The 25,863-nt window shown below is 31.0% G+C and overlaps 1 protein-coding gene across 1 annotated transcript in view; it reads right to left on the bottom strand.

The window, feature by feature from the left end:
- LOC107366212 (aquaporin-2-like) overlaps positions 1 to 24,861 on the bottom strand; it is a 29,910-nt gene extending 5,049 nt beyond the window's left edge. The window contains exons 1-2 of the mRNA XM_015933795.3: positions 23,813 to 24,861; positions 422 to 626 (exon numbers count right to left, since the gene is read on the bottom strand). Coding sequence (XP_015789281.1) covers positions 422 to 626; positions 23,813 to 24,252 — 645 coding nt within the window. The 5' untranslated portion in view covers positions 24,253 to 24,861. The remainder of the gene's footprint in view (positions 1 to 421; positions 627 to 23,812) is intronic.
- Positions 24,862 to 25,863: the final 1,002 nt, after the last annotated feature.

Raw genomic sequence — 25,863 nt, forward strand, 5'->3', positions numbered from 1 at the left:
AACAGCGATAAAGTTGCAATCATGTATTAGATTATTTCTCTCTTGATCATCATTTATTTTTCATGAAATCTGTTTCATGCAAACTTTAAACTTTTTTTTGCCTACTCGCGATATTCATCATTCATGGGTTAATATTAAAGAGAGTAACTTGAGAAACATTAATAAGTTGGAAAGCGAAGGAAAGAAAAGCGAAAAAATTGTTGTTCAATTAAATAATTCAACAAAATTTTATCAATAAAAGGATTATTTGAAAGTTGACTTTGAATTTTCAGTTTCATGGTTTAAAATGATTAATGGTGCGTCTTGGTGCATGAATGTTAGAGAAGTAATCATTCAAGATTACATGAGCTATGAGAACCTTTGGACAATTCATTTCCGTATTTTCATTGTAACCATTCAATTGTGAAATGAAATCTCTTACCCCAGTCAATGAGCAAACCATGTAAGCTGAGCCAATGGTAATTGAATCGTTGCCCATTGATTTACGGTTAATGTCCAAAGTGGCGAAAATGGTAAACACAATGAGAAAGGTGAGAACAAATTCGACTCCAAATATTTGACCAGCTCCTAGAGCTTCATGGGCCAGTGCAATGCCAAGTGCTCCTTGATGTCCAGGAATCGAAACACTAAAATCCAAAAAAAGAAAAAAAAGATTGAATAAGAATAAAATCTTGAAATTGTTTTTCATTTCATACACTTTTTAATCTGTAAAGCACTCAATATTTTTGAACTTTTTGCTTAGAATAAAAATTATTATCATTTTTGAAAAGTTTTTGTTTCTCTTCTTTGAAATCCATGGCATGGCATTGTTATGTCATGAAACCTCACAGGGAGTTATTTTTATCACATTCGAGTGCTTAGTTGCTTACTCGAAGAAACTGTTTCATGGAAGAGAAGAAATGTTTTTTTCTTTCGTTTTTTATTTTGTTCCTTTTTCTGCATATTCACATGCTCTACGAGTTGACAAGGAAAATCTTAAATATCAGAAGTCATATCAATTTGGAAATGTCTAGATACTATCTTTACTGTAAATCTCTACTCAAATGCTTTTAGAAAGTTCAATCTTGAAAAAAACGAAAAAATTTTCAAGAATTTTTCACATTTCAAAGCCAATCCATCAAACAAGTGTTTACATAAATGTCTATCATGAATGCCTGTGACACAGCTGGTCAAGTGCGTACATTTTTCATTCTGCTTTCCATTCACTTGATCAGTTTTTCCCTCAAACTGTCTGACAAGTAGAAGAATCAAATGAAACTTGTTCCGCATCATTTCAAACTGCTAACCAAGAAACACATTAATATGTGCTTTTGAGTACAAAAAACCAACTCCAACTGAAATGGATACTTTGCAATGAATCCCAAGAAACTCAAATTCATATTTCAATCCAAGTTTCCAAGTTTATTGCAATAACATGTTTGAAATCACAGAAAGTAGCAAACATGATGATTCATATTGCATGATAATAAAGTGGAAGATTAAATTACTTTATTTTTCTTTAATCTTGATCTTTACTCAGAGGTTCAAGTGGACTGGTTCTTGATCGGTAATCGGAACTTATTTCTATACATTGCACTCTAAATTTGTCCACAATTCAGTCGATGTTCATCTCTGATCTTTCGAGTGATTATTATCCTTTACGACAATAGAAAATGATATTGTTTTCTCGAAATCTCATAATATTGTAATTGTTTTCACGCTGTTTTATTACTTTTTATTCTGTTGAACAACATTGAAGGTTTGAAAATATCATTAACCAAGATGAATGTTGCCAAAATGTTAACTTTTTTTATGTGAAAACTTTAAACATTTTCCTTGTAAACTCTACATCGCAAGTATTTTTAATTGATGAATGCTAATTTATTTCCTCTCATCAAACAATTATCGTACAATCTTTACTTGCTAATGCTATGCTAACCAAAAGAAGGCGAAAAAAGTGGTTCACATCATCATTAATCTTTACAATTACAATTGAAGTAAATTATTTGATCCAAAATATCACAATATGAGCAAACTAATGATACTGGGAATGAGCAACGAAATAAAGCAGAAAAGAAAAAAAAAATGTTTCAATCGAGAGATGAAAACTTTCGGAAACTCTGTCAGGAATTTGATCATTGTGAATAAAGCTAAAATCATTAATTAACAAAATAATCATGACATTAAAATGACATCTTACATTCGGCTCATTAATTCAAAAAAACGAAAAAAAACGAAAACCAAAAAGACGATGAAAGGAAGAGGAAAATTATCAAAGTCAACTCACGAGTTCCGGTTTTCACATCACCAGGTAATTACCGCCAACCTGACTACATTAATAAATAATCATTCAAGATATCAAATATGGTGTAATGAAGCTGATAAATAATGTGCAACTTTTCATGAAAACTCTTCTCGAATGAAACATTTTTCATAATTATGTGCCAACAAGTTCAATATCATGACAAATGATCTGAATTGAGCTCAAGGCTAGCATAAACTATCCAATAAACTTTGGCTTTAGTGGACTTGAAACTTCGATAGAATCATTATTTTCATGTTACAATAATAGTGCAAAATAAGCAGATAATTCTGTTCAGATTTTATTTTTGATTTAAAAGAACTTTTTTTATTCGACTTTTCATTTTTTGAGTTTTTATAATTGAAAAGTAAAAGATGTAAAGAGCATCACATTGCCAATTTGAATGAGAAGCGAAATTTTCATTTGAAAGAATTGGAAGAAAAAGTTCAATTTTTATCATTTTATTCATCATGAAATTGAGTAAGCTAAGAATAGAAAAACTTAATGAGAAAAAGTCAATCTTTTTCCATTCTTTTTTGTTCAACAGAACAATATAATCTCATGAGGTTATTATCGTTTATCACTGATGTTTTGCTTCTTGATTACAAGTCAAAACTGTTGAACAAACAATTGAATGTTGTTGTGTTGGTAAAAGGTTGAGCGCATGAAAAGTGCAACGAAAAGCAAGAGAACGAAAAAAAGTGATGTTAAACCATGAAAAGAAAAAGTAAAGTATAAAATAAAGCAAAAGTTGAATGGATAATCATTGATGAAAGATGAAGAATAAAAGTGTCATGATAATGTCGACTAAAGGTAAGGGAATGAAAATTCTGAAAAGGAAAAAAATTATTCAAAGAAGAGGAAAAAAGAATCTCAAAAACGTATTTCAAAACATTTTGCGTTTTCATGGTTGTAAAGCTCATGATGAGTTGTATATCAACATTGAATTTTGTAATGTAAAGTGAAGCAAAACTTATTGTATGAAGAAGAAAATGTTGTTCCTTACTTCTTCATCTTATTATTACAAACTCATTCATTCAGGTAACATTCACTTTATTCTGTTGATTCATTTTTCTTCTTGACTTTCCGCTTTAATATCATCTCTTAGCCTCTTCCTCACTCCCTGTTATTAACAACATGATGTTCATTGTGCATCATGAGAAGAGAGCTTAGAGTTTCACATTTTTTCCTCAGTTAAACTATAATTTAAAAGATAAACCTTTTAACTGTTTATCTGCATTCATTTTTCTTGCTCTCAAAATTCATCCTGATTTTTGTTCATTTTTACTCGGCTGCCTTTTTCCAATGAATATTTACATGGAAACTTCCGATATAATAAACAAATGTAATCACAGTTGAATGGAAAACAGGAAAATAGTGAAACCATATTCTAGTGAATTATGCATTCCCTTTTAGCTGGGCTCAAATGAAGAGAACAATCAGAATTGTTGAGAGGAAAGAAGAAGAAGAAGAAAAATTCATTCCACTTTTCACTCAACTTTTCATTTCCATCCAATATTCATCAAAGTTTATTCAAGTTTGCAAAACATTTTCCAGTTAACAAGCTCACTTGATGCATAATATTCATTACTCATTGTGTATGCATGAGAAAAGTTTCACGGTTGCTCAAATTGAAGGTCAATTTGGTCAATCTTGCGAAGGTAAAACTTGCGTTTACTTGAAGAGCAAAAGAGCAATTAGTTTGGCAAAAGTTTATCCAACGAAATTGTTGAGAAAATTAATGAAAGGAAAAAATCTTTTTCATCTTCAAGTCTCTGAATCAGTTTTCACTTTTTTTTTCTCGTTTCGAAAGCATATTTTCCTCAACCTTTTTGCAATTCAAAAACTTTTTGAATTGTTGATTCTGAAAATTCTGAATAATGATTGATACAGAAAAAAATGAATTTGAAAGTTGAAAGAAAATTTACAAGTTGACTTGAACAGAAGCGTTTAGAGATTTGTATTCAGTTCAATGTTCAACTGAAAATGTAAACAATTCATTAGACTTGCCTCTCAATTTCATGGAAAAAAGTGTCATTGGTTCTCATCATGATTCCAAGAAGCTTTTCAAAAAATTTTATTCTCACATTTCATTGAACTTTACAATTTTTTTTCTTTTCAAATTTTCCCTGACATTCGAAGTATTCCAAACTTGAGTAAATGTCATCGCTTTTCAATGATATAATTATGTCAATAAAAAGAATGAAATTCAAATATTTTCTCCTGCAAAATTGATTGTCAACATATGAACATCGATCCAAAGGAAGAAAAAAAATAAGTTGCAAAAAATTCTGATTCATCACTTTTGCTTGATTAATTTAATTTGCATTCCATGTTGCCAATGAATTTCCTCAATTCCATCGTCTCAATGAGCAAGTTAATTGACGGTAAAATTCAAAGAAAATCAATCATTCCATTTAATCAGTAAATGAAGAATTTTTTCTTTGCAATTTCAGCTTGTTCGAGCAAAGATTTTGTTCATTAGAAAAGCGGATTGAATGAGTTTCGAAACGATTCAATTTTGTGTTTTTCCAATGTAAATGGAAAAGATGGAAAAGTAAAGTTCGTTAAAAAGCTTGTTCAGTTGATGATAACAAGTGTTGAAGTTTCACAATCAGATGAACAATCGAATGTAAATTGTATCTGAAACTTGTGAACTTGGAAATTGTGATTCAGAAGATAATGATGAAAATTGGTGGAAAACAGCTTTTATCCACCAATTTAATTCCTTTTTATCATACCTCAATTGTAAAGCCCTTCAGGGAATTGCGAATTTCTGTTCTTTCCTTTGGCTTTTCTCTCTTTGCAAGACAATTATTTCAATATTGTGATTATTATCAGGGTAAAAACTCATCAGAGTTGAGCTTGCATCCAAGTTTAGTGAACCTTGAAGCTGAGCTAAAGGTAAATTGAATGGGAATCAAGAGTTTCATCCAGAAATTAAAAGCAAATGCATTTCAGTGGGTTTTACCTCTTTTTTCAAGTAAACATTTATTATCATTGAACAGAATGAAAAGATGAACAAGATAATGGAACCAAAGTGTTTACTGAAAGAAGAAAAGTTTACTCTCTAATTAATGATAGACTCGAGTTGATTCAAATGTGTAATAATTGTCTACACTTTTACCGTCTCTTGATCCATGTTAACCCTTTTCTATTCACTTTATTTTTCAATTCAATTTTTGCCTGAAAAGGTGTATAAAAGCCAATTGAATTGAAGAGCAGAAAAAAAAATCTCGAGGCAAACATGATTTCCTTTTAGCAAATTATCTTCGAGTAAAATACAAGATTATTTCATTATAAAGTTGAACATTGAATTTCAATAAACTCTATCAAGTTGCTCATTCTCATGCCATTCAAGGTAAGTTGAACCTGAACATCAATCATGAGCATTCGAGATGAAATTTTCATTCAACTTCATTGCAAGAAAAGATGCATTAAAAAGTTTGACTGAATATCCATTGAAATCTGTAGAAACTCTGATTTTCTCACAATAATTTAATTAATCAAGTTTCATTAAGTTGGGATTCGAAAGATTTACCGAGATAATTGAAGATTATAAGCTCAGAAAAAGGCGTAAAATTCAACTAATCAAGTGTCATTCAATCTTGATTAATTAATATTTAATTTCCATTGCTTTTATTATAAATAGTCGAGTGAAAATAGCAGTAAAAGTTGGATGAAATTTTTAAATGCTTTAATTTGAAAAGATAAAAGCTGTTTATCGAAACTGTTTTGAAGGGAAAGTACTTCTTAATTGAAGAGTAAAAATCAGAGTGCATTTACTCTTCATGAATCAGTTTACAATTGACACTGAATCAAAGCTGAAAAGCCAGATTCTAGTTGAAATACATGGAAGGGTTCCAATTACGCTTCCTTTTTTCACTTTTAAATGCTAACCTTGAATTGATTTGCCAACATTTTGTAACATTTCAAAGACTAAACTTTACACCTAATGGCCTTTGCTCTTGACTGGCTGTCATCAGCTTTGTGCTTCCCTTCACAGACATGATGACAATATTGATGGCTTTTATTGATTACATCAATAAACTTGACTTTTCTGAGAAATTACCAGTCATTATCGAACATTGTTTACATGCAATGCCAACAAACTAATAAATAGCATTGCAACCCGTTTCCATGTTGCCCTGAATGTCAAATTTGCCAAATGAAATCATAATCAGTGTTCAATTGTTTGTGCTCAATTGATTGATAGGTGAACAAGTGAAGGATAAAATTGTAAATGTAAACTAATAACGAGGTGAAATATGGCTTGATAAAGAGACGAGAAAAGAGAGAAACAAAAGTCAATCTGTTTCAATTTAGGAAAATGAATGAATAAATTTCTTTCCAACCAATCTGATTCCAATGGCCAGTGGTCAATGGTCAAGAAAAAGTGATGAAAATGTTGCTTTATTACAAACCATTCAAGGTTTGTTTGCCTTCGAAAAAAATCTCTGTAAATGGTCAAAGTTTTTGATTACAAGTTTCTTATTCGGTGACTCATGGAAATGCTAATGGCCAAGTGAATAATATAAATTCAAAGAATGACTTTAACCCAAAATGCCTTTTGGATCACCAATGAGATCAGTTAATCACCAATATATGAAAGGAAAGAAGGAAAAAAACAGAGTAAACACGTATTAAGCGAGTTCATCAGAGATTTCATGATGATTAGAGAACTGAAAACTGAGCTTGATGAAAAGGTGAAAGTGAAAATTGTTGCTGATTCGAAAGGAAGAAACTAATGAAATTTGAAACCAAACCAAAAGTTTGGTAAACTTTACTTTGGCCAGTTGCAAGTGAAACTCAAATTGAACCATTTTTTGCTTTACTTTCAAAAACATTACCAATGATAACAACTGTTAATCTGAGTGAATTAGCCCATCAAGTGCAGCAACCATTTAGCCTCGTCAATTGAGTATCATTGAGTTTAACTCGTTTCAAGGATTAAACTTGATAACGATATTTAGATCACGAAGAGATGATTAAATATTGCAAAGCAAAGCAGAATTTCCTTTTTACGATCAACAGAAAAAAAACTTGCATCATGAAGATTACAACTGAAAATGAAGTGTTTTTTTCTTCTCTTTTTTTCCAACAATTCCTTTGCATTTTCCCTCCCTGTCAACCTTTATTCTTATAATTCACAAGACTTTTTTTTCGATATGATTATAGTTCGATACATTTTCTTGTTCGACTTTTTTTTCTTCCCTTGCTGCCATGATAACTTGATACACTAAGTCAATGGACAGAATATCGATTTTATATTAATCTTGTTTTATCATCGACACCAAAGATTCTGGTAAAGACAAAGAAGCCAGAGTCCAAGAGAAAAGCAGCAAAAAAAGTTAAATCAGGTGCAACAACATGAACAAGACTTATTCTTGATTCTCATCTTATATCATTTTCTGATTCATTGATGATGAATGGGAATTTGCAAAAAGGTTACAAACTCGTGATAATTTATCTTGATCATTTTTCCTCTGTTCAACCTTCTTTGACTCATGATGGTCTGAGTAAAGTATTTAAGAGTAAACAAAATTTCATGAAAAGTCCTTTTCCTTCAACCTTAACCTTTGATCAATTTTACACTTGAAAATGAAGACTCTTTAAACGACAACATTTTAACCTTATGTTATCGAAGCAATGAAAAAAATATTTCGATAAAATTTTTCTTCTAAACACCAATTTAGATTCAATTTAAAACTTAGATAAGCTCATTTTTTGAAAGAAAATTTCTATTTGAACAGATTAATTCCTAGACAGTGCTGAGTTGAATAAATAAATGCTGAGAAAAACAATTTTCCAAGAAAAGCAAAAAGTGTCAAATGTTTTGTTGATAATACAAGAATTATTTTATCAAACAAAAATATTTGAGTTTTTCTTTTTTTCTCCAATTTTCTTTTCTAATATTTTAACAATCCTTTCCTTTGTATGCATATTGGATATAATATCGAGCATGGAATTATTCATCCAACAAAAATTTTTCCCTTTTGTCTACCTTTTTTTTTGTTGAGCGAATGTAATATGATTTTATAAGTAAAATCTGCTTAACCAAATAATCCAAATAATGTCAACTAATAAGATTCTCAATCCATTTCATCAGTTGAACCTTTTCCTCTCTTGTTATCTCAGCATTTACATTGAAGAATAAATTTTCACTCCCAGTCTTTTTTGTCTGCCAATTCAATGCATATTAACTGATGACAATGGAAAGACAAAAGCTAAAGAAAAATGTAAACAGAAAAATTTTCAATTCTTCAAGTTGAACATTTTAATCAAGATTAACTCAGTTAATTGGAATTGTTTATATCCATAAAAAAGGTTAATACAGACTTTTATATTTAATATAATTCACTTGTAAATTGCAAGAATGAAATGCTGTCCATTGAAATGATAATGATGAAGTTATCAATAGAGATAAATCTCTGGACAGTATTTGTTCAACTTGAAGACTATCTTTTAATCTTCAGCCAAAATTCTCATATTATAACCGTAATAGGATTTCAAGTCAATAAAGTCCAATATAAATTCCAAAACTGATTATCATTGAAATAAGAATATTATGTTTGTGTGGTCAGATTATTATTAGATTTTTCCTATTCTTTTCACCATTCCTTTCACTTAATATTGGTAATGGATTTGAAGATGAAGAAGAGGGAACAAGACAAAGTTCAATAACTTTTCAGTTTTCAACGAAAGATCAAGGTTTGAAATGGTCTAATTAGAAAATTTGAAGATGAAAAATTCGAGTTCGATTCCAGGTCTGAGAAAATTTTCGAGTGACTCAGCTTTCCATGACAATTGAATAATGACTTCTTTGATAAAAGGTTTCAGTTTCAATACAATGGCAGATTTTGGATTCATTATTTGATATTATAAATAGAAATTGAATCTCGATTTTTTTAGTAAAATTTTTTAGTCGAAAGTTGATATAATTGGATTATCAATGAAAGGAAAAGAAATAAATTTTCTAATCTTCAACTCGTCATCTTTATCTTCCAATATTCACAGGGATTGTATTGATATTGGCTTATAAGCACAAGTCAACTCCCAGTAGGCCTCTGGGAGAGACTTGAAATAACTAGTGAATAGCAAATACTGTTTAGTTGTTTTGCTTTTTTTGTCATCTTTTCCCTTCTTCTTCTTTTTCATCGTTCTAAATGGTAAATAGTTTTTTTTTGTTTCAATAAATTTCGTGTTTAACCTGTCAATAGCCAATCAACCTTATTCCCTTTGAGAGTTGATCAAGAGACCCTCCATTGAGCTTCCCTTTGTATCCTCATTATTATCATCATCATCATCTTGATCATCATTCCGTTTTTGTCGTCCTTTATTGGTTTGTCCTCATTTCCTTTTCACTTTCATCTTGTTGAACCAACATCATCACTTTCCCATAAACTTTTACTCTCACTTTCTCCTCATCGATATCATCTGTTATCTTTGCCTTTACTTTCCTTTCCTTTTCCAGGGCAAAACAAAAATTTGCCAAAAAACCATTTACACTCGCTTTGTTTTTGACCACAAAAAAAGTTTAAATTTCATTTCACTAACATGATGTCAATCTCAAGATGAAACCATTAAGAAATGGATGAATCTATTGAGACACACAATCAACCGACACTGAGAAAAGTTGGAAATTAAACAATTAATCTGAAAATGTTGAAAAGCTTTGAAAGCCAGACAAGTCATGAGAAAAGTTTAAAAGCTGAACCTAATTCGATACATTTTTGCATTTCAATTCCACAAGAGTAACCTCATTCTGCGGAATTCAATAAGCAATCTAGTGATTTAAAAGTTCATTATTCAAGTTTCAAAGTATTATAATAATGGATCCAAAAAAAGCAAATAATTTTGGAAGCAAATCTCGATCCAATTTGAAGCAACATTTAAAGTCGCGCATACGATACCAACAAGTGTAAATTGAGTTAGTCAGCGTAAAAGGTAACAATGAAAGTTGCCTTTGAACATACAACTAGAATTGATTGGTTCTAATGCAATTAACGAATGAAATTAACTCATTGAGTTTAGTTAAAGTTATTGAATCTCTTAAGTTGCTCGTAACAGTGTTTATCCGTTAATATCATTACCGATCATCTTTTCTTTCATCTCTTTTCACTCCAATTTCAACTCTTGTTTCATCAACTTAATGCATCTTTTTGTCTTTCCTCTTTTAAACCAAATTAACATTTATGCGCCTTTTGTGTCAAAAATAAAGCTCAAAATAAATTCATTTCTCATCCCTTTTCACCAAACCATTATTCTCACTTTTGTTGTCTCTTCTTTTACCACTTATCCATTCAATTTTGATCATCATCCTCATCATTATCACTAGAAATTGTATTAAGCCAATTCTTTATTCATCTTCTCGTCCAATTTACAGTTTAACGTTAAAATGCGAACAAATAGAAAAGAAAATGTAAAATGTAATTTGTCATCATTTCATAGTATTAACCATCATTTTGATTTGATTTACTTTACTTTCTTAACCTGTCTGTCTCGAGTGAAACTTGATTAAAGCTGACTTTTCGAGCAAACTGTGCAAAGTAAGGCGAGAAGAGGAAGAAAAAAGTGATGAAAATGAGATGAACAAGAGTGTATCATTAGAGATGAAAAATGCATTATTATATGCAAGTATTGTTGTCTCATTCATCAACCATCAAAGTGTTGAAGTAACCAGAAAGTTTCAAATTGTCACGAAAAATGGAAACGTCATTTTACAATTTTGATTAAATTTTGTCTCTTGCCTTTTCTTTTGTTTCAAATTCAATTCTGATTGAAAAAGAAGGTTGACATTTTTCAATTAAAAATGCAAACCTTGATGCCAACACCATTTAATTAAAAATGCTGTAAAACTTTGCACCAAAAGTAACTTCAATAAGCAGCAAAAGACAATGTTTCAATGCTTCAAATTTACATCATAAATTTACAATTTACTTTAATTGCAGTTCGAAATGCTAATCATTTTCTTCATTTACTGATGACAAGATGCAATGCTTGCGAAAATGAATTTGGTACAATTTGATCGAACATAGAAATTGAATTTTTTCCAATTGCATTCTATCAAAGTTGCTGTTAATTAGTTAAACTCGATTCCATAATTGTCTTTATTATCTTGATTGAATCGCAACTTGGTCTGGGTCTTGACAATTTCATTTTTACCAGGTAAAGATGAAAAGCAAAGAGAAATGGCAAAAGATTAATTTTGGTCGCAAAGAAGAGAGGAAAGCAAGTAAAGGTAACCATCATTTTCTTGATTCAATGAACAACTTTAATGGGTTCTGGGTTCATTTAAACGCAACAAACTGCATCATTTTCTGTGGAATCAACATCATCCAATTAAGCTTTCCTCTTCAAGAAATTATTTCATCTTCTTCCATCATCTTTCATCATCCACATTCTTCATTAACCTCATCATCATCACAACCATTTGATCACTTCAAGATACAAAAATGAATCTCTTCTCGAGACACAAAATCACTGTTGGTAAAGGTAAAGAAGTAATGTAAACTTCTTGTTAACCATCTTATTCAGCTTCACCAATGGAATCAATAACTCAAGTGTCTCGACAAAATTTTCAAACGAAACTGCAACTGAGCAACACTTAAAATTCAAAATGCTCATTGAAAGTGACATTGATATTGATTCAATACCTTTTAATCAAGCAACATCTTTTCATGTTCCAATTGTTCATAATCAACTTTATCACAATTGTTACACAAATTGCTGAAAGCCGCAGGCCTTTCCTTGTTAACCTGAAATTCATTCATTTTTGCATACTTTTTATCATTTTGCTCTGAAAGGAAACTAAAATTGTCTTTACCATTCAAGATCAACATGTCATTTGGCTTGGGGTTAAACACTTGAATTGATATGCGAACCTTTTTCTTGGACGAATTTTCAAGACTCGTTAGATGACTTTAAAGATGAGTCGAGTTCATGAAAAGTTTTGGAAAAGACAAATGACGAGAAAATGCAAGAAAATTGTTATCATGTTATTAACAGTAAATTTTCAATGTTTCGAGTTGAACATAATGTTTTGCTTTTTTGTGCAACAAATTATTGTGAAAGCAAATTAATTTGAATGGATGCAAGTTGAGAAATGCATGCTATTATGCTTGAAACGAGGAATGAAAAACATGAAAAGAAGAGGCAAAAATGCTGCAAAAACAAAGTCATTGTTAACATGATGGGTAAACATAACATTTACTGGTTGATTTAGACTCTCTTGTTGATTATTAACGTCATATTAAGCCAATCTTGTTGTCATATTGAACATAAAAACGAGTAAACGTAAAATAACAATGAAGATGAAGGCAAAAGTCAAGCCAGAAAAAAACAATGAACTAAGAAATAAGAAGAAAGTAAGAAAAAACTAATGTTCCTCTTCATCTTCATCTTCATCTTGCCATCTTTGTTTCTTTCCTCATCATTTCTTCGTGTTGTTCCTTCAACCAAACATTATCTATCATCAGCTCAAGTACAGAAGTTAAACTGCTCAAAGCGATTTGTCATCTGATATTTTGCACTTTCTTCATCATTCTTTTTTGTGGCCTTTCAATTTTCACCTCAATCTTGTCAATTGAAATTCTGATTTGAAATGAAAAAAACGACAAAAAAAACTCTCATTATGGACCGACATTGAAAGGTAACCCAAGACTGTACAACTTTCAACGCATAGAGATGACACTTGTCAGTTAACTCACTCGTCAGTAGATTCAAGGTTCAATGGGCAATATCGAGTCATATTGTGACAAAGGTGTAGATTAAGATGTAACTCCACAGTTGGATCGCTGACTAGAATTCATTTCATCACAACTTCGTTTATGCTCAGACTAATTGGTGTTGCTAAAAGTGCATGACTTGGGTTCAACACTATGAGTACCATCGGGTTGTTTTGTAGTATTATTGTAGCAATTTTGATAGAAGATGTAAGTCGAGAAAAATTATCACTCGAAAGATTGTTTAAAAGTCTTGACATTTCATATTGTACTATTGAGCACAAATATTACAAATAGTATTGATCAAAGGTTAAGGACAACATTCAAATTATCATTCCATAATCATTTTCTTGAAGCTCTTTCATCACGTAAAACTCTTGTATCTGACTTCGACAATAATCACAACTCTTTTAGCATTGAAAGGAAGGCCAAACTCTGGGAAAAACGTAGTTCAACCTTTCATTTGATTAACATCATCTTCCAATAAACTGTTAGTTTTACTTCAATTTTGGCTCAACATTGTTTCTGTTTGCATTTGAAGCTTTCATGCATTTCAGAAATCCATGTAAAATAAAAGACTGAATAAGAAAAACTTTTGTTTGATTGCGATAAATGTTGGCTTCTACTTGAATATGCATTGAATACAAATGTATCTTTATTCAATATTTATTAATTCAATAAGTTTTTGGGAAAAATTGAGTTGACTGAATTTGATCAACTAAACTTATTAGTTTATCTTGTTCAAGTGCTCATATTGTTACTTGAAACAAACGAGTTGCCCAATTTATTATGATATTTGAAATTTTCCATTGATTATTATTCAATTTGTTATTCCCATTGAATGGGGTTCACTTGTAACCATAAATGGTGTGAATGTCAACATATGGTCAAGTGATGTTGAGCTTTCAAGATGATGAGGATGACAAGGAGGAGGCGGAGGAGAAGGAGGATAAACTAGATCATCTTTTGTTTGCAGTTACATTTTTTTGTGTTGCCATTGTTGCCTCTTCCTGTTGGTGTTTGTTACGCCTCATCAACATTACTTTATAAGTTTTGTTTGAGCAACAAACTGCAATAATAAAAGCAACATTTTTATTCTCATATTAAATGGTAACATTTCCAGGAGAGTCTAATATCATTCAATTGCATCAACTTTTCGGAAACTTTAAATTTCCAACTAAAAAAAGATTTCCTTCTTCAACTACACCAACCTGAACACAAAATGAAATTGCAATCATCATGATAATTAATGCAATAAATAACTCGAAATTCATTTTCCAAACTGATTTCATTTCTCTTTAAATTGAAAATTCATCAATGAACATCGACTTTCTTTACTCGAAACTTATCCAAATCCAATCGATTTAATCCTTTATTGTATTAGAATCATTATTTGATCGAAAATTTTCTCAGCTAATATTATCTTTCCAAAGTGTAAACATGGTTCATTTGATACTTCATCTGTTGGTTATTTTGTTTATCACTCAAATAATGACACTTGTTTCACCTAATAATTGATTTTAAGGCCTCATGTACTGACTCAAGGGAAAACCAACATCCTTATGTTAGGCTATCATTTGATGAGGAGACACAAAAGGAAGGGAAAAAAAGTGCGGTGCAAAAAGAGTCGCAATTCACTTGGCCTTTAGTTCTCATTATTTACTCTCTTCTCACTCTTCATTATCTTCATCATCTTGACAATTGTATTCCCTTTCAACAATCGCTTACAACCCAAAGAATCAAACTTTATACTCTCGACATCAGCACATAAACCATTGACTGTCACTTGCTAATGACTTTTAAATGTTAACCAAAACACTGTTACATTCAATTTATATCATTCCGTGTGACAAATCAAATCTCAAAAGGGTGAAAAAGTTGATGAAACAATCATTAGTTTGATTGAAATGTTCATTGACATTCAATTAGCTGATGTTTTCCAAGCCTTCTCAAAGTACTTATCATTGAAATCGCTTGATATTTTTGGGTTTATCATAAAGTCATTGTCATTGAACTGAGATTTTTTTATCGATTTTCATTTTTCTTTATTTGTTTTCATCAACAATTGAAGTCGTGATTTGGCCCATTGATAAAGTTGAATTTCATGATCAACATTTGCATGCTTATTGCTGTGGGAATTGAATCCTTTTCAAGAAACATTATCATCTTCTTGGATTGATATCGATTAGTTGAGCCCAATTTTGGATTGTACATTTATCAACATTCAAAAACTAATAACTGCAAATGCAAATTAAACTTGAAATTTTACTTTTCATTTCATTTGCTTTTTGATTGAAATTCATGCAATTGAAAAGAGCAAAACAACTTTTTTCTGTTGATTTTATACAAAACTAGTTTATTCATTTCAGTTTCATTTGAGCAGATAAATAAGTTGAAAAGTTTTCTGTGAATCATTGATTCAATGGCAAAGAAAAGCATCAAAAGATGCAAAGAAAAATCTGGTTGAAAAGATGGAAAATATTGATATTAACCAAAAAAGAAAATGAACAAAAATTAATCTCTTGAAACTCGAAATCCAAAGTTCGAAGTTTTGACCTTAAATTTGATTCTTCAAAGAGTTGAGAATTGCAAGTTCAAGAGAAAAGGTTAAACAGGATAAAAAGAAATTGGATAAACTTTTTCATTCCAATTTTCTAATGAATCAAATTCAACTGCTAATCAATTCAAAGAAGTAATTCCTTTCATAAAAGGCAAAAAATTGTTTAAAAACAAAATCCATCGAGAATTAAAGTTATCACTATTATTCCGACTGGGAGTGAAAAATATTCACTTGGAAAAGTTTCCAAATCTGACAAGTAATAACACTTTTTTTCGCCTCCAATATTTCATCTTAACCATTTTCCACTCTTATTCATTACAAATTATAATTGTCTATAAAATGAGAAGAAACATGAAGTGAATTACTCTGAATAATCATGAAGCTGTGAGCAATAATATCTTGATAAGTTGACGGAACAAAAGGGAAAGAGAGAAAAAAATCAAAGATAATGAACATGAATCGAGTGAAAAATGAAATCAAAATGGTTCACTGATTATTATTTTGGAATCTTTTATCCTTTTTTTGTTGTTATTTGTTGAAATGAAAGTGAAACAAAAAAAGACAAAAAGATAAAGTTATAAAATATTTACAGAAATAATGTTGAAATGAAATTAATTAATTTAACTGATGCCAAGATGCCAAAGCAATAGCGAAACATTTCGTAGCTGTTCATTCAAATTCTGTCTTGTTTGATGGTAAGAGAAAAAAGTTTTGAAAAAAAGATTTTCTCTTCATAACCCTTTTTCCATTTCATAATATTGACAGTTGAATTCATTATTCATCAAGAACCATCATGATGGTTATCATGGATGGAAAAATTTTCATTCTCTTTACATTCATGTTAATTGATGTTGCAATTTTAAACATCAATTCTGAAGGGATTTTGTTTTCGTTTTTTTCTTGTTTTCCTTTTCTTTTCGCTAATCGAGTTCATCATGATAACTGGACGATTCTGCTTTTTTGCTTCGTTCATTTTATTCACTGGTTCATGTCTAGTTTCATCATATTTATCATTAATTAGACAAGTTGCACTAATTGCTTTTCTTGTTCATCATTTGACTCGCCATGGTCTAGGTTATTGATATTCACTTGGATAGCCAATTGATGTTGAGCTTTTTTTGTTGCGCTTTGGGTCGCCGTTGATTAGTTGATTAATTAAGAGGTTGATGAGGTTACTCAGCTTTTATTGGAAATTGAGTGGCGAGTCAACAAAAAAGATTGGGTCAACTTAATCAACCTTGTCCATCTCTAATCAACGTTCAACTTTGATAAGTCAATCTCAAAGGAGTTGAATTGAGATTGATGCCCTGTCATGAAACTCATCAGGGTAATGGAAAAATAAAGTTTCATTCAGATCAGGTAATTTCTGGTTTCATTCAAGATTTCATTTCAACTTGTTAATTGCTGATTATTTGGATATTAACTGCAATCTCAATGCACTGTAAAACTTGATGAAACAAAATCTGTTTCAGTTTCGACTTTGGCATCACTTTGCTTTATCCACTGTGGCTACTAGATAGTGAAATCTTTGCTTAAAACCATAATCAGATCTAAACACAAAACCAAAACCAAGCTCAAAGGTTGTTAGAAAATTGATGTTATCTAAAAAACTATTCTCATCTCATAAAATGTTATCATGCGAGGCATTTTAATATTTAGTCAACCACACAAGCAATCAGATGCAAGCCAGATCAATTCACTCCGAAATCGCGATTACACAAAATGACCTCTAATTATCGAATGAGCGAATGACCTTGAAGTTCAAAATCCTGAATACTTTAACCATAATTTAGTTCAATACTGTAAAGTCTCTGACACAAACCGTTCTCTAGATAAGAAATGAAGTTATGAATAAGCGCAAGAGTTGTTTGAAATGTCCTGGACACTGAAATGGCATTGAAAACACATAATTGACCAACAATCTAATGTTAATTTACATTGACCATGCATTCCAAGGCTTCAGTTTATTGTAAAATGCAAATATTCAATCAATTTTCACTCAATGCATGTTTCAATGTCGATAAAGATTTTTTCCCATTCAACTAGACAATGACAAAAATAAAAAAGGCATCAACAGCTCAAGATTATTGTTAATCATTTGTTCCTACGGGAAAATAAAGTTACTCATCTCTTGTTTACTATTTTTAATTACTAATTGATTAAAGGCTAAACACAAGTTAATTTGAGTATAATAAGAGTCTAATTAAAATTGAATAATCCGTTTCTTCCGTTTCCATTATAACTTCATCTTCAACATTGAACAATAGACTTGAATTATTATCATTGTTATAACCTTACATGTCGAGTAATGCCTTTTTTGTGCTTCCTCCACACATTCAACTTTGCAAGTTCCGTAGCCAATTCCAATTGGAAATCCAATGAAAGGCAAGAATTGATTCAATTATCATTCACAGTCAACTCATTTACCCTGAGAAAATGTCTAATTAATCTTGATAAATAGTTAAGGTTGAAAACTGATTCCAAAATACCTTCCATGAATGAGTAAAATGAATTTTACCTGTTGAAAGAAAACGCAGTTCCAACAAAAAAAATTGATTTCCACCAAAGAAACTTTACCTTTCAAACTAATAACAAATATTACAAACTGTTTGAGTAAAGAAATGCAAATGCACAATGAACCAGGGTGAGGTTCATGGGCGTTGAGCATTTCAGTTTCATTGTGCAAAAATCTAAATGAACATTCGAACATGAAAATTGCTTCGCTTTTCTAGACTTTGATTCATCTTTTTTCTGATGCACTTTCAGGTGATGATAATTGGTGATTAAAAGTTTGACAATTTTCATTATTAATGAGGCAATATTAAAAGGTAACAGATTAACAATGAAAGTAAATAAAATTGAAGCATTTCAAGTGTTAAGGTAAACATTGTTAAAGTAGATTAAATTGTAGAGTAAAAATGATGAAAAGTATAATCAAAATTAATGCACAGTTAATTGTTTTCCTAAACTTTACTCTTCGTTTGGCGAGATTTCATTTTTGCAACATTACTTGAAACTGTCAACTATCAACATTAATCTGATTAATGTTAACAATTTAAAAACACAGTAAATCAAGTGATTTATTTGAACAGCCATGGTAAACAAGAAACTTTCACCTTTTCACCAAACTTTTGTTTGCTTGTTGGTTGAGCAAGTTAATTAAAGAGAGACACAAAATGAAAGATGAAAAAAGTGTTTTATTAATGAAAATTTGTGTTCAATAGTTTACAGGAAATATCGTGAATTACGTTGAATGAAAAAGGTAAACGAAAAGAGAGAAAAGTTTTTTTGCTTTTTCTAGTTTCAAAAACTCATTTATCTGTTTGTTTCTTTCATTGAATTTGAAAGTGAATGAGATTTGGAAATGAAAATTGGAATCAAACATTTGATCCGAAATGGAAACCAGAATAGAAATCAGAATTGGAATAAAGAAGGAGAAAAATCAAAATCAATAACTTTTATTACCTCAAACCTCTTGGAATTTGGTTGTGTGTTTGAGTTTCATTTTGCAATAAAGAAATCAAACTTGTGGAAAAACATGATTTCTCCATGACTGGAATGCTCATCAAGATGAGAATCATGATGGAAACCTCAAGTTCAATAATATCACTGGAACAAGAAGAAATTGGGAAAGTCGAAAAAATGGTTGAAACAAATGACAATCTTTGATAGATTATGGAAACAAATCGATAAAATTGCAATTTTAATTTTTACCAAACAGTTTAAAAAATCGAAACGTATAAAAACTTTTTCGAACAGCTGAAAATGGACAAAAAGTCGTGAAAATTTTATTCGATTTCGACTTAATTTCATTTCATTCCATTGGTAAATTGATGAGCATAATTGGTGCAACGATAAACAATGATTTTCATTGAATTATCAGAGTACATTTACACCAAATCAGTTTCTTTTTTCGTTCAAATTCAATGTTTATTTTGGAAGAAAAAAATCATTGAATTAACCCTGGTTTTGGCTTTGTTGAATGGTCATCTTAATGGACAATCAAATTTCTTTTTGGGGTCAGTTTTTCTCATCATTTTGGTTTCTCAATGGTAACTAGCAATTGGAAATTGTTTCCACAGTTAACAATTGAGTATAAAGTCGTTTACAATGAAATTATTACAACAATAACAAGTTTATAAATAGTATTCAATGGTTGGATTGAAATGAAAAATTGACTTCTTTTTTGCCACTTTTATTCCTTTGCCTTGCCAAATTATCAACTTTAAAAGACGAAATTGGTAATTTGGTGAATCGATTGATGATTCAATTACTGATTGAAAGTAAAGATTAAACAGATTAAATAGGCTCAGAATGGAAATGGCGATGAAAAAGTTTAATGGAAACATTAAAAGTGTCTTTCTTGGTACTCTATGTTTTATCCAGTATTGCAGACTGCAAAGTGTTACTTTTTGATAAGTCAGTCACTGGATGAGTAACAGGGTTTGGGTTGAGATAAAATAACATGTTTGATTAAACTTGATCTACTCAAAGTTTAATGTTAGTCATTGGGTTATTTTGCATCATTGTAACAAGTTGATTGAGCACAAGTCACATTTGTTAAATCGCCCCTGAGTCACAAGAAAATTTGTATCAAACAAAAAGTCGATGAAGCTCGATCATTAGCCAAAATCTCATTTCTTTTAAACTCTGACTTTCGATGGTTTCATTTCATTAATAATAGTTCATGTTTCGTTATCTTTGTCCCTTGAATGAGAAATTTGACTCTTGAGGTCAACAATCATTGAATTATTTTGCATCATCATTTTTCAAACATTGCTTGTTTATTTGGTTACTAGAGTTCATTTGCTTCTAATGAAGTTTTCATGCCACTTGGACTTGCATTTAAACTTAACCTAACCCAACCTAACCTAGTCATTAAATTGTTTTACCAAAGACTGATAATCAATAAGTTGTTACTAAAAAGTGGCATAGATTGACAATAAAAAAGAGATTACAACTTATCATGGGATTCAGGTTGATTTCCCAAGATTGAACAGTGTTGAAACTGAGCTAGATGTAACTATCTGTTAGAGAAGGAACAATGAAACTCGCAAACATAAACAATTAATGTCTATGTTACATCAACTTTTGCTACAAAGAGATCAACTTTGCTAGCTTTTTTCTTCCCTTCTCTGGTATTGTTGTTGTTCAGTTGCTTTCATTTGAAGCAAAAAAAGTCTTGAGACAATCTTGATGTCTCATTGTTAGGAAAAAAAAGTAGAATAAGATTGAAGAAGAAGGAATTGAACCTTCAAGTCGAAGCAAAAAGTAAAAAGAAGAAAAATAATCTTTTTCTTCTTCTTTTCATTTCTCGCAATTTCAAGGAAGACAAGTTATTCGATAACAGCAAAAAGTAACATTCAAAAATAAGAAGCTGATGAGTTTGATGGCTATTATGATGATGAAATTTGGAGATCATTAAGAAAGTTTGTTTTTCAAGGTTATGACCAATTAACTTTGTTATATGGTCAAGCTGAATAATACGCACACAAAATGAACCTAATTGTCTTTCATTCAACTATAATCATCATCATTTCACATCATCAGTGTCACTTAATTTATAATAATTTACGATAATAATAATGGTCAATGTAATGTTACAACTGGAAACTTTTTTAATTTATTTTTTGCTTCTTCTCTTGTTGTTCAAATTGTCGTTGTTGGACAAGCTATGAAGATGAACGAAAAGATTTCATTAAAAAAAACTTCAAAGTCCTTCATGAGATTCAAGTGAGATTCAAATTCCCATGAATAAAAATTCGTTGAAAAGTTCAAATTCTAAGTAATTTAATCCATTGTTGACAGTGAAGCAAAAGGGAAACTTGATCATGTTTAACTTATAAGTTGTACAAGTTTGGAAAAAGTTGTGAACCTTTGCTTTGAAACTCAATTTTGCTCAGTCTTTTCACGTAGCTTCATCGATATCAATCATGTTTGCCTCATGCTTTGGACGAACCATTTTAACGTCACTTTGGTTTACTTTGATTGTGTGTTCAACTGAATGGGATGATAACCGTGATGATGGACAGAATAAGGAAAGCCTTTCAACGTCGACTTTATCACCACCAGTGGAACCAATTTTTGATTCAACTCCATGTTATTTGAATCTATGTGAAGATGAAATTGTTGAAGCTATTCGAAGTGGAGATGGATTTAGTGAAAGTGTTCGCTGTCACCAGTTGGACACTCAGTGTCATTGTTGCCTTCGTCGACAATTGAATCGCAATGAATTGGATAATCTGTATCAATCAATTTCAACTTACATCAATCGTAAACCCAAGTCTAGCGATAAATTGTGCAAAGTGTTGAACTGTGATGATTATCAGGTTAAAGCAATTCGCTCATTGGCTGATCCTAATGGTGAATGTCACCCTCATGGGAACGGTGATTGTGAATGTTGTGTTAAACCGAATCGTAGAAATGATCAAAATCGATCAACATTAACCTCACAATTTAATGGTTTAAACAATGGATCACGTAGTTTAACCAACAACACCAATCATTATCATTATAATCCACTTGACTTGGAGTCAAACTTTTTCAACCTTTTCCCATCCTCTAAATCATACGATTCATCTTCATCTTCTTCACCAAGTTCATCATTAAACTCACCTTTGTCCAGTTCATCTTCATCAAACCTATTTGATGTTGACTGTCTCCATCACTCCTGTAATGGTGCCCAGGTTAAAGCCATTAAACGACTTCCATCTCAAGTAATTACTTGCATCAAAGTTGGAAACTCGGACAATTGTAAATGCTGTTTCAATTCAAGTTTATCAATCTTTGAACGAGTCAAATATGAAATTGAATTGACCGAGGCTAATAACAGGCAAACAGCCAACCCAAAAGATTCATCACCAGGTTCATCTTATCCTCCTTCACTCTCAAGACGATCACCTTCAGTTAATCGACAGTCACCACCTTTAGAGTCATTTTACGATTCACTTGAACCCAACTTGGACTGTAGTTTACATCATTGCCAAAGTGATTTGGTTCAACTTGTCCGCTCGGTCCCAACTCATGTTGTTCATTGCAAGCCAGTCAATGGATACTTCAACACTAATCGCTGCCGATGCTGCATTGATTCATCTTTGTCTGGACTCGATTTGAGAAATATTTTGAGATTTGTTAACCTTTAACCTTGAATCTTTTGTTTAGCTTTGCATCAATATTGAAACTCAAACTTCACCCTTCTAATGGTTTACCAATTAAAGTGATGGAAACATGGAGAGTAAAGATTAATGTTTCAGAAATTTGACTCAAAGCATGACTAATTTAGATGAGTCACAGTTGCTTCGATTCTATCAGGTTATTTTGCATCATTGTTGTAACACAAAGGAAATTGATTCAGCTGCTAGCAACCAATATTGATCATTGAGGTGATAACTTTGGGCGACTCGTTCAACATAAACTGCATTAAAATAACAATTCAAAATTTTTGATTCAAATTTCAATTTCGATAAAATCTTAAACAAAAAACATGAAATTCTAAACAAGGCATTGATAAATTAAGTTCGTCTTGTTATTGTAAAAAGAAACGAACCAGACTTTGAATGTAATCAAGTGGTGGTTTAAAATTGATTTGATATTTGTATACATTTCATGATGATAAAGTTGTAAATGTTTTTTTTGTACAAAAACATTTGCTTTTCAAATTTTGTTCATTAATCGAAAAATTTTCGTGCTTTTATTCGAGTTTGATCGAAACGATGAAACATTTAAATGTGTAAAAAGGAAAGTAAAAGGTAAACAAATGTTGAAAGGTAATAAAAATGACAATTAAGTCGACAAGTGAAGAACCTGGTCAAGATTTAAAAACAAGAATGAAGCAGAAGGTTAGGAAGTTAATTGATGACTTTTTGTTGATTAAGGTCAGTAGAAAACGGTTCTCACCCGTTTCGCCGACCTTTAAATCTTTTTACAGCTTCAAGTGAAACTGCTAAAAAAGATTTACGTAAAATTACAAAAGTCAAACAAAAGGGAAAGCGCATACAAAACTTTGTCTTTTCATCTCAAGTGTTCAGTAAGACTTTTAGAAAATGTAAAAAGTAAATAATTTCAAGATGTTTTCAAGAGTTTTCATGTGAGCCTAATATGACAGAACAGAACGAGTCTGATTCATCTAAATTTGTATACAGCTTTTTACCATGTTACGATTTTGAAGTTCAAACTTTTCTTGCATGAGTTTTGCTTTTACAAAAGCTTACAGATTGGTGAAGCAGGAATGTGACAAAGCTAACTTACCCATAAAGCAGAGCTGCACCAGCAATGGCTCCTCCTGACTGAGCGATAATGTAAAGTATTGACCTCAATGGTGTTATATTACGGGTTACAAGGAAAGCACAAGTGACTGCTGGGTTAACGTGAGAACCCGAAATGTGACCAAAACACTGGGTAAGTATGGCCATGGCTAGGCCACTTGTGAGTGACATTACAATCCAATTGGGTGTATGGCCAATCAATGAGCCTGTCCATGAAATGTTGACTGCACAAACAAGAAACACATAGAAAAAGGTTGATAAACATTCTGCAATTAAGCTTCTCCAAAATTCCAATGATTTAACTTCTTGAGACATTTTCTTGGTTCGAAAGCCATCATGGAGTAAAAGTTTATCAATCCTTTCAACTAACGAGATTAAAAATGATTCACTAGATAAGGTTCCAAATTCTCGTTGAGGAACCATGATTAAGGTTGAAAATGATTAACAACTTGTATCTCAATTAAATCCTTTTTCCCTTGAAAGTTTCAATTGAAAGTTGGTAAAAGAACCAGAAAATCTGTTGATCAAATTAAATTGCAATTTGTGATTCAAGATGATTCATTTCTCTTTTTGGAGGGAAAATGATGCCAATGGATACATGAAGGACATCAAAACATGTGGAAAAGTGATGTTAAAGGATGCACAAAAATGATGATAATGATGATGATACCAAAGAGAATGGAAAACTGATGAGTACAGAAAAAAAAGTTAGTGACTTGTATCACTTTTTCTCACTGTTATCCTATGAGATTTTCACAGAGTCAAGATGAGTGTAGGAAGAGTAATGTTGGTGCAGAAAAAAACGAGTAGAATCAAGTTGATGGTGATAAGGATGAGAAAGAGGAAAATGAGCAGATGAAATGACAAGTGTACATAACACTGAGTGATGGAGAGCAAAAAAGAGGATAAATGTTTTGCTGGATGCGATGCAAGGGAAAGTGACTAGAAAAAAGTAAAAGCAAGAAAAAAGTCAGCGGAAGATGAAAAGATGAGGATGAGGATGAGAAGAGCAGACGATTCGATTTACATTTTTTTCTCTCTCTTTCTCTTTGTATCTCGAGCGCAGTCGCTTTTCATTTTTTCTTCTCTCAGTCCAACATTTCTATTCAATTTTTTGTCTTTTGTTAAACATGGTTATGTGTGGGATGTTTTTTCTTGTCCTAATCATTAGTACAACATCTTTGCACTGACTGGTCAAGTTACATTTTCAAAATTAATCTTTAAAAAACTCTGACTGATAAGTTTTACATTTCCGACTTTTTAGTGTTCACTTGCTTTAGTTTACTTTTTGTGCCAATTTTGCGTTGTTTTGGTCTTTAGTTTAGAGCCGATTGTTTCAAGAAATGAATTTTTTTCGATTCCCCCGAAAGATAATCATGAAAACTTGAAACTTTTTAGAAATGTATTTCAAAGATTTTACTGCCTTTCAATAATATTAGAGATTATTTAGTTTTCAATCCAATTGTGACGATTTTTTGTACAAAAATGTGCCCTTTATAGTTTTTTTATGATAATTGCTCATGATAATTGATAATGAAGTCAACATGATTTAATTTTGAGAGCGAAAACAAACAACAAATAACTTTTTACAATTAAAAGCAGTTTATTGCACCCGAAGTTAACATTTATTCAAGATTTAGTTTGTTGAGTAGCAACTGAAGCTAGCGCCATCTGGATGATGCAAATGTATGTAACATTTTGAGACCATTTGAAATCATTTATTAATGATAATCATTTGGTTGACAATATTTTCCATTGAATTGAAATTAAAATTTATTTAAATGAATATTAATTAAGTACTAAATTCAATTAACGAAGCACCAGTTACATTCATTTTCAAGTTACCTTTTTGGAGTCAACATTCAACTCTCCTCAATAATCCTTTAGTTAAAACAAAGAGTTTGTTTTGCCCTTCTGTCCATTGTTAAGAATAAGAAATGTATTTGTCAAGACAGAATAAAGAAAGAGGAGAATAATTTGAACCATTTCTCTTTCTCAATTTAAACACATAATTTTTTAATGCTTCATGTTTTT

This window comes from Tetranychus urticae, chromosome 2, assembly GCF_039701765.1.
Source record: "Tetranychus urticae isolate SD_2017Ah chromosome 2, NJAU_TeUrti_SD_1.0, whole genome shotgun sequence".
NCBI classification, from domain to species: Eukaryota; Metazoa; Arthropoda; class Arachnida; order Trombidiformes; family Tetranychidae; genus Tetranychus; species Tetranychus urticae.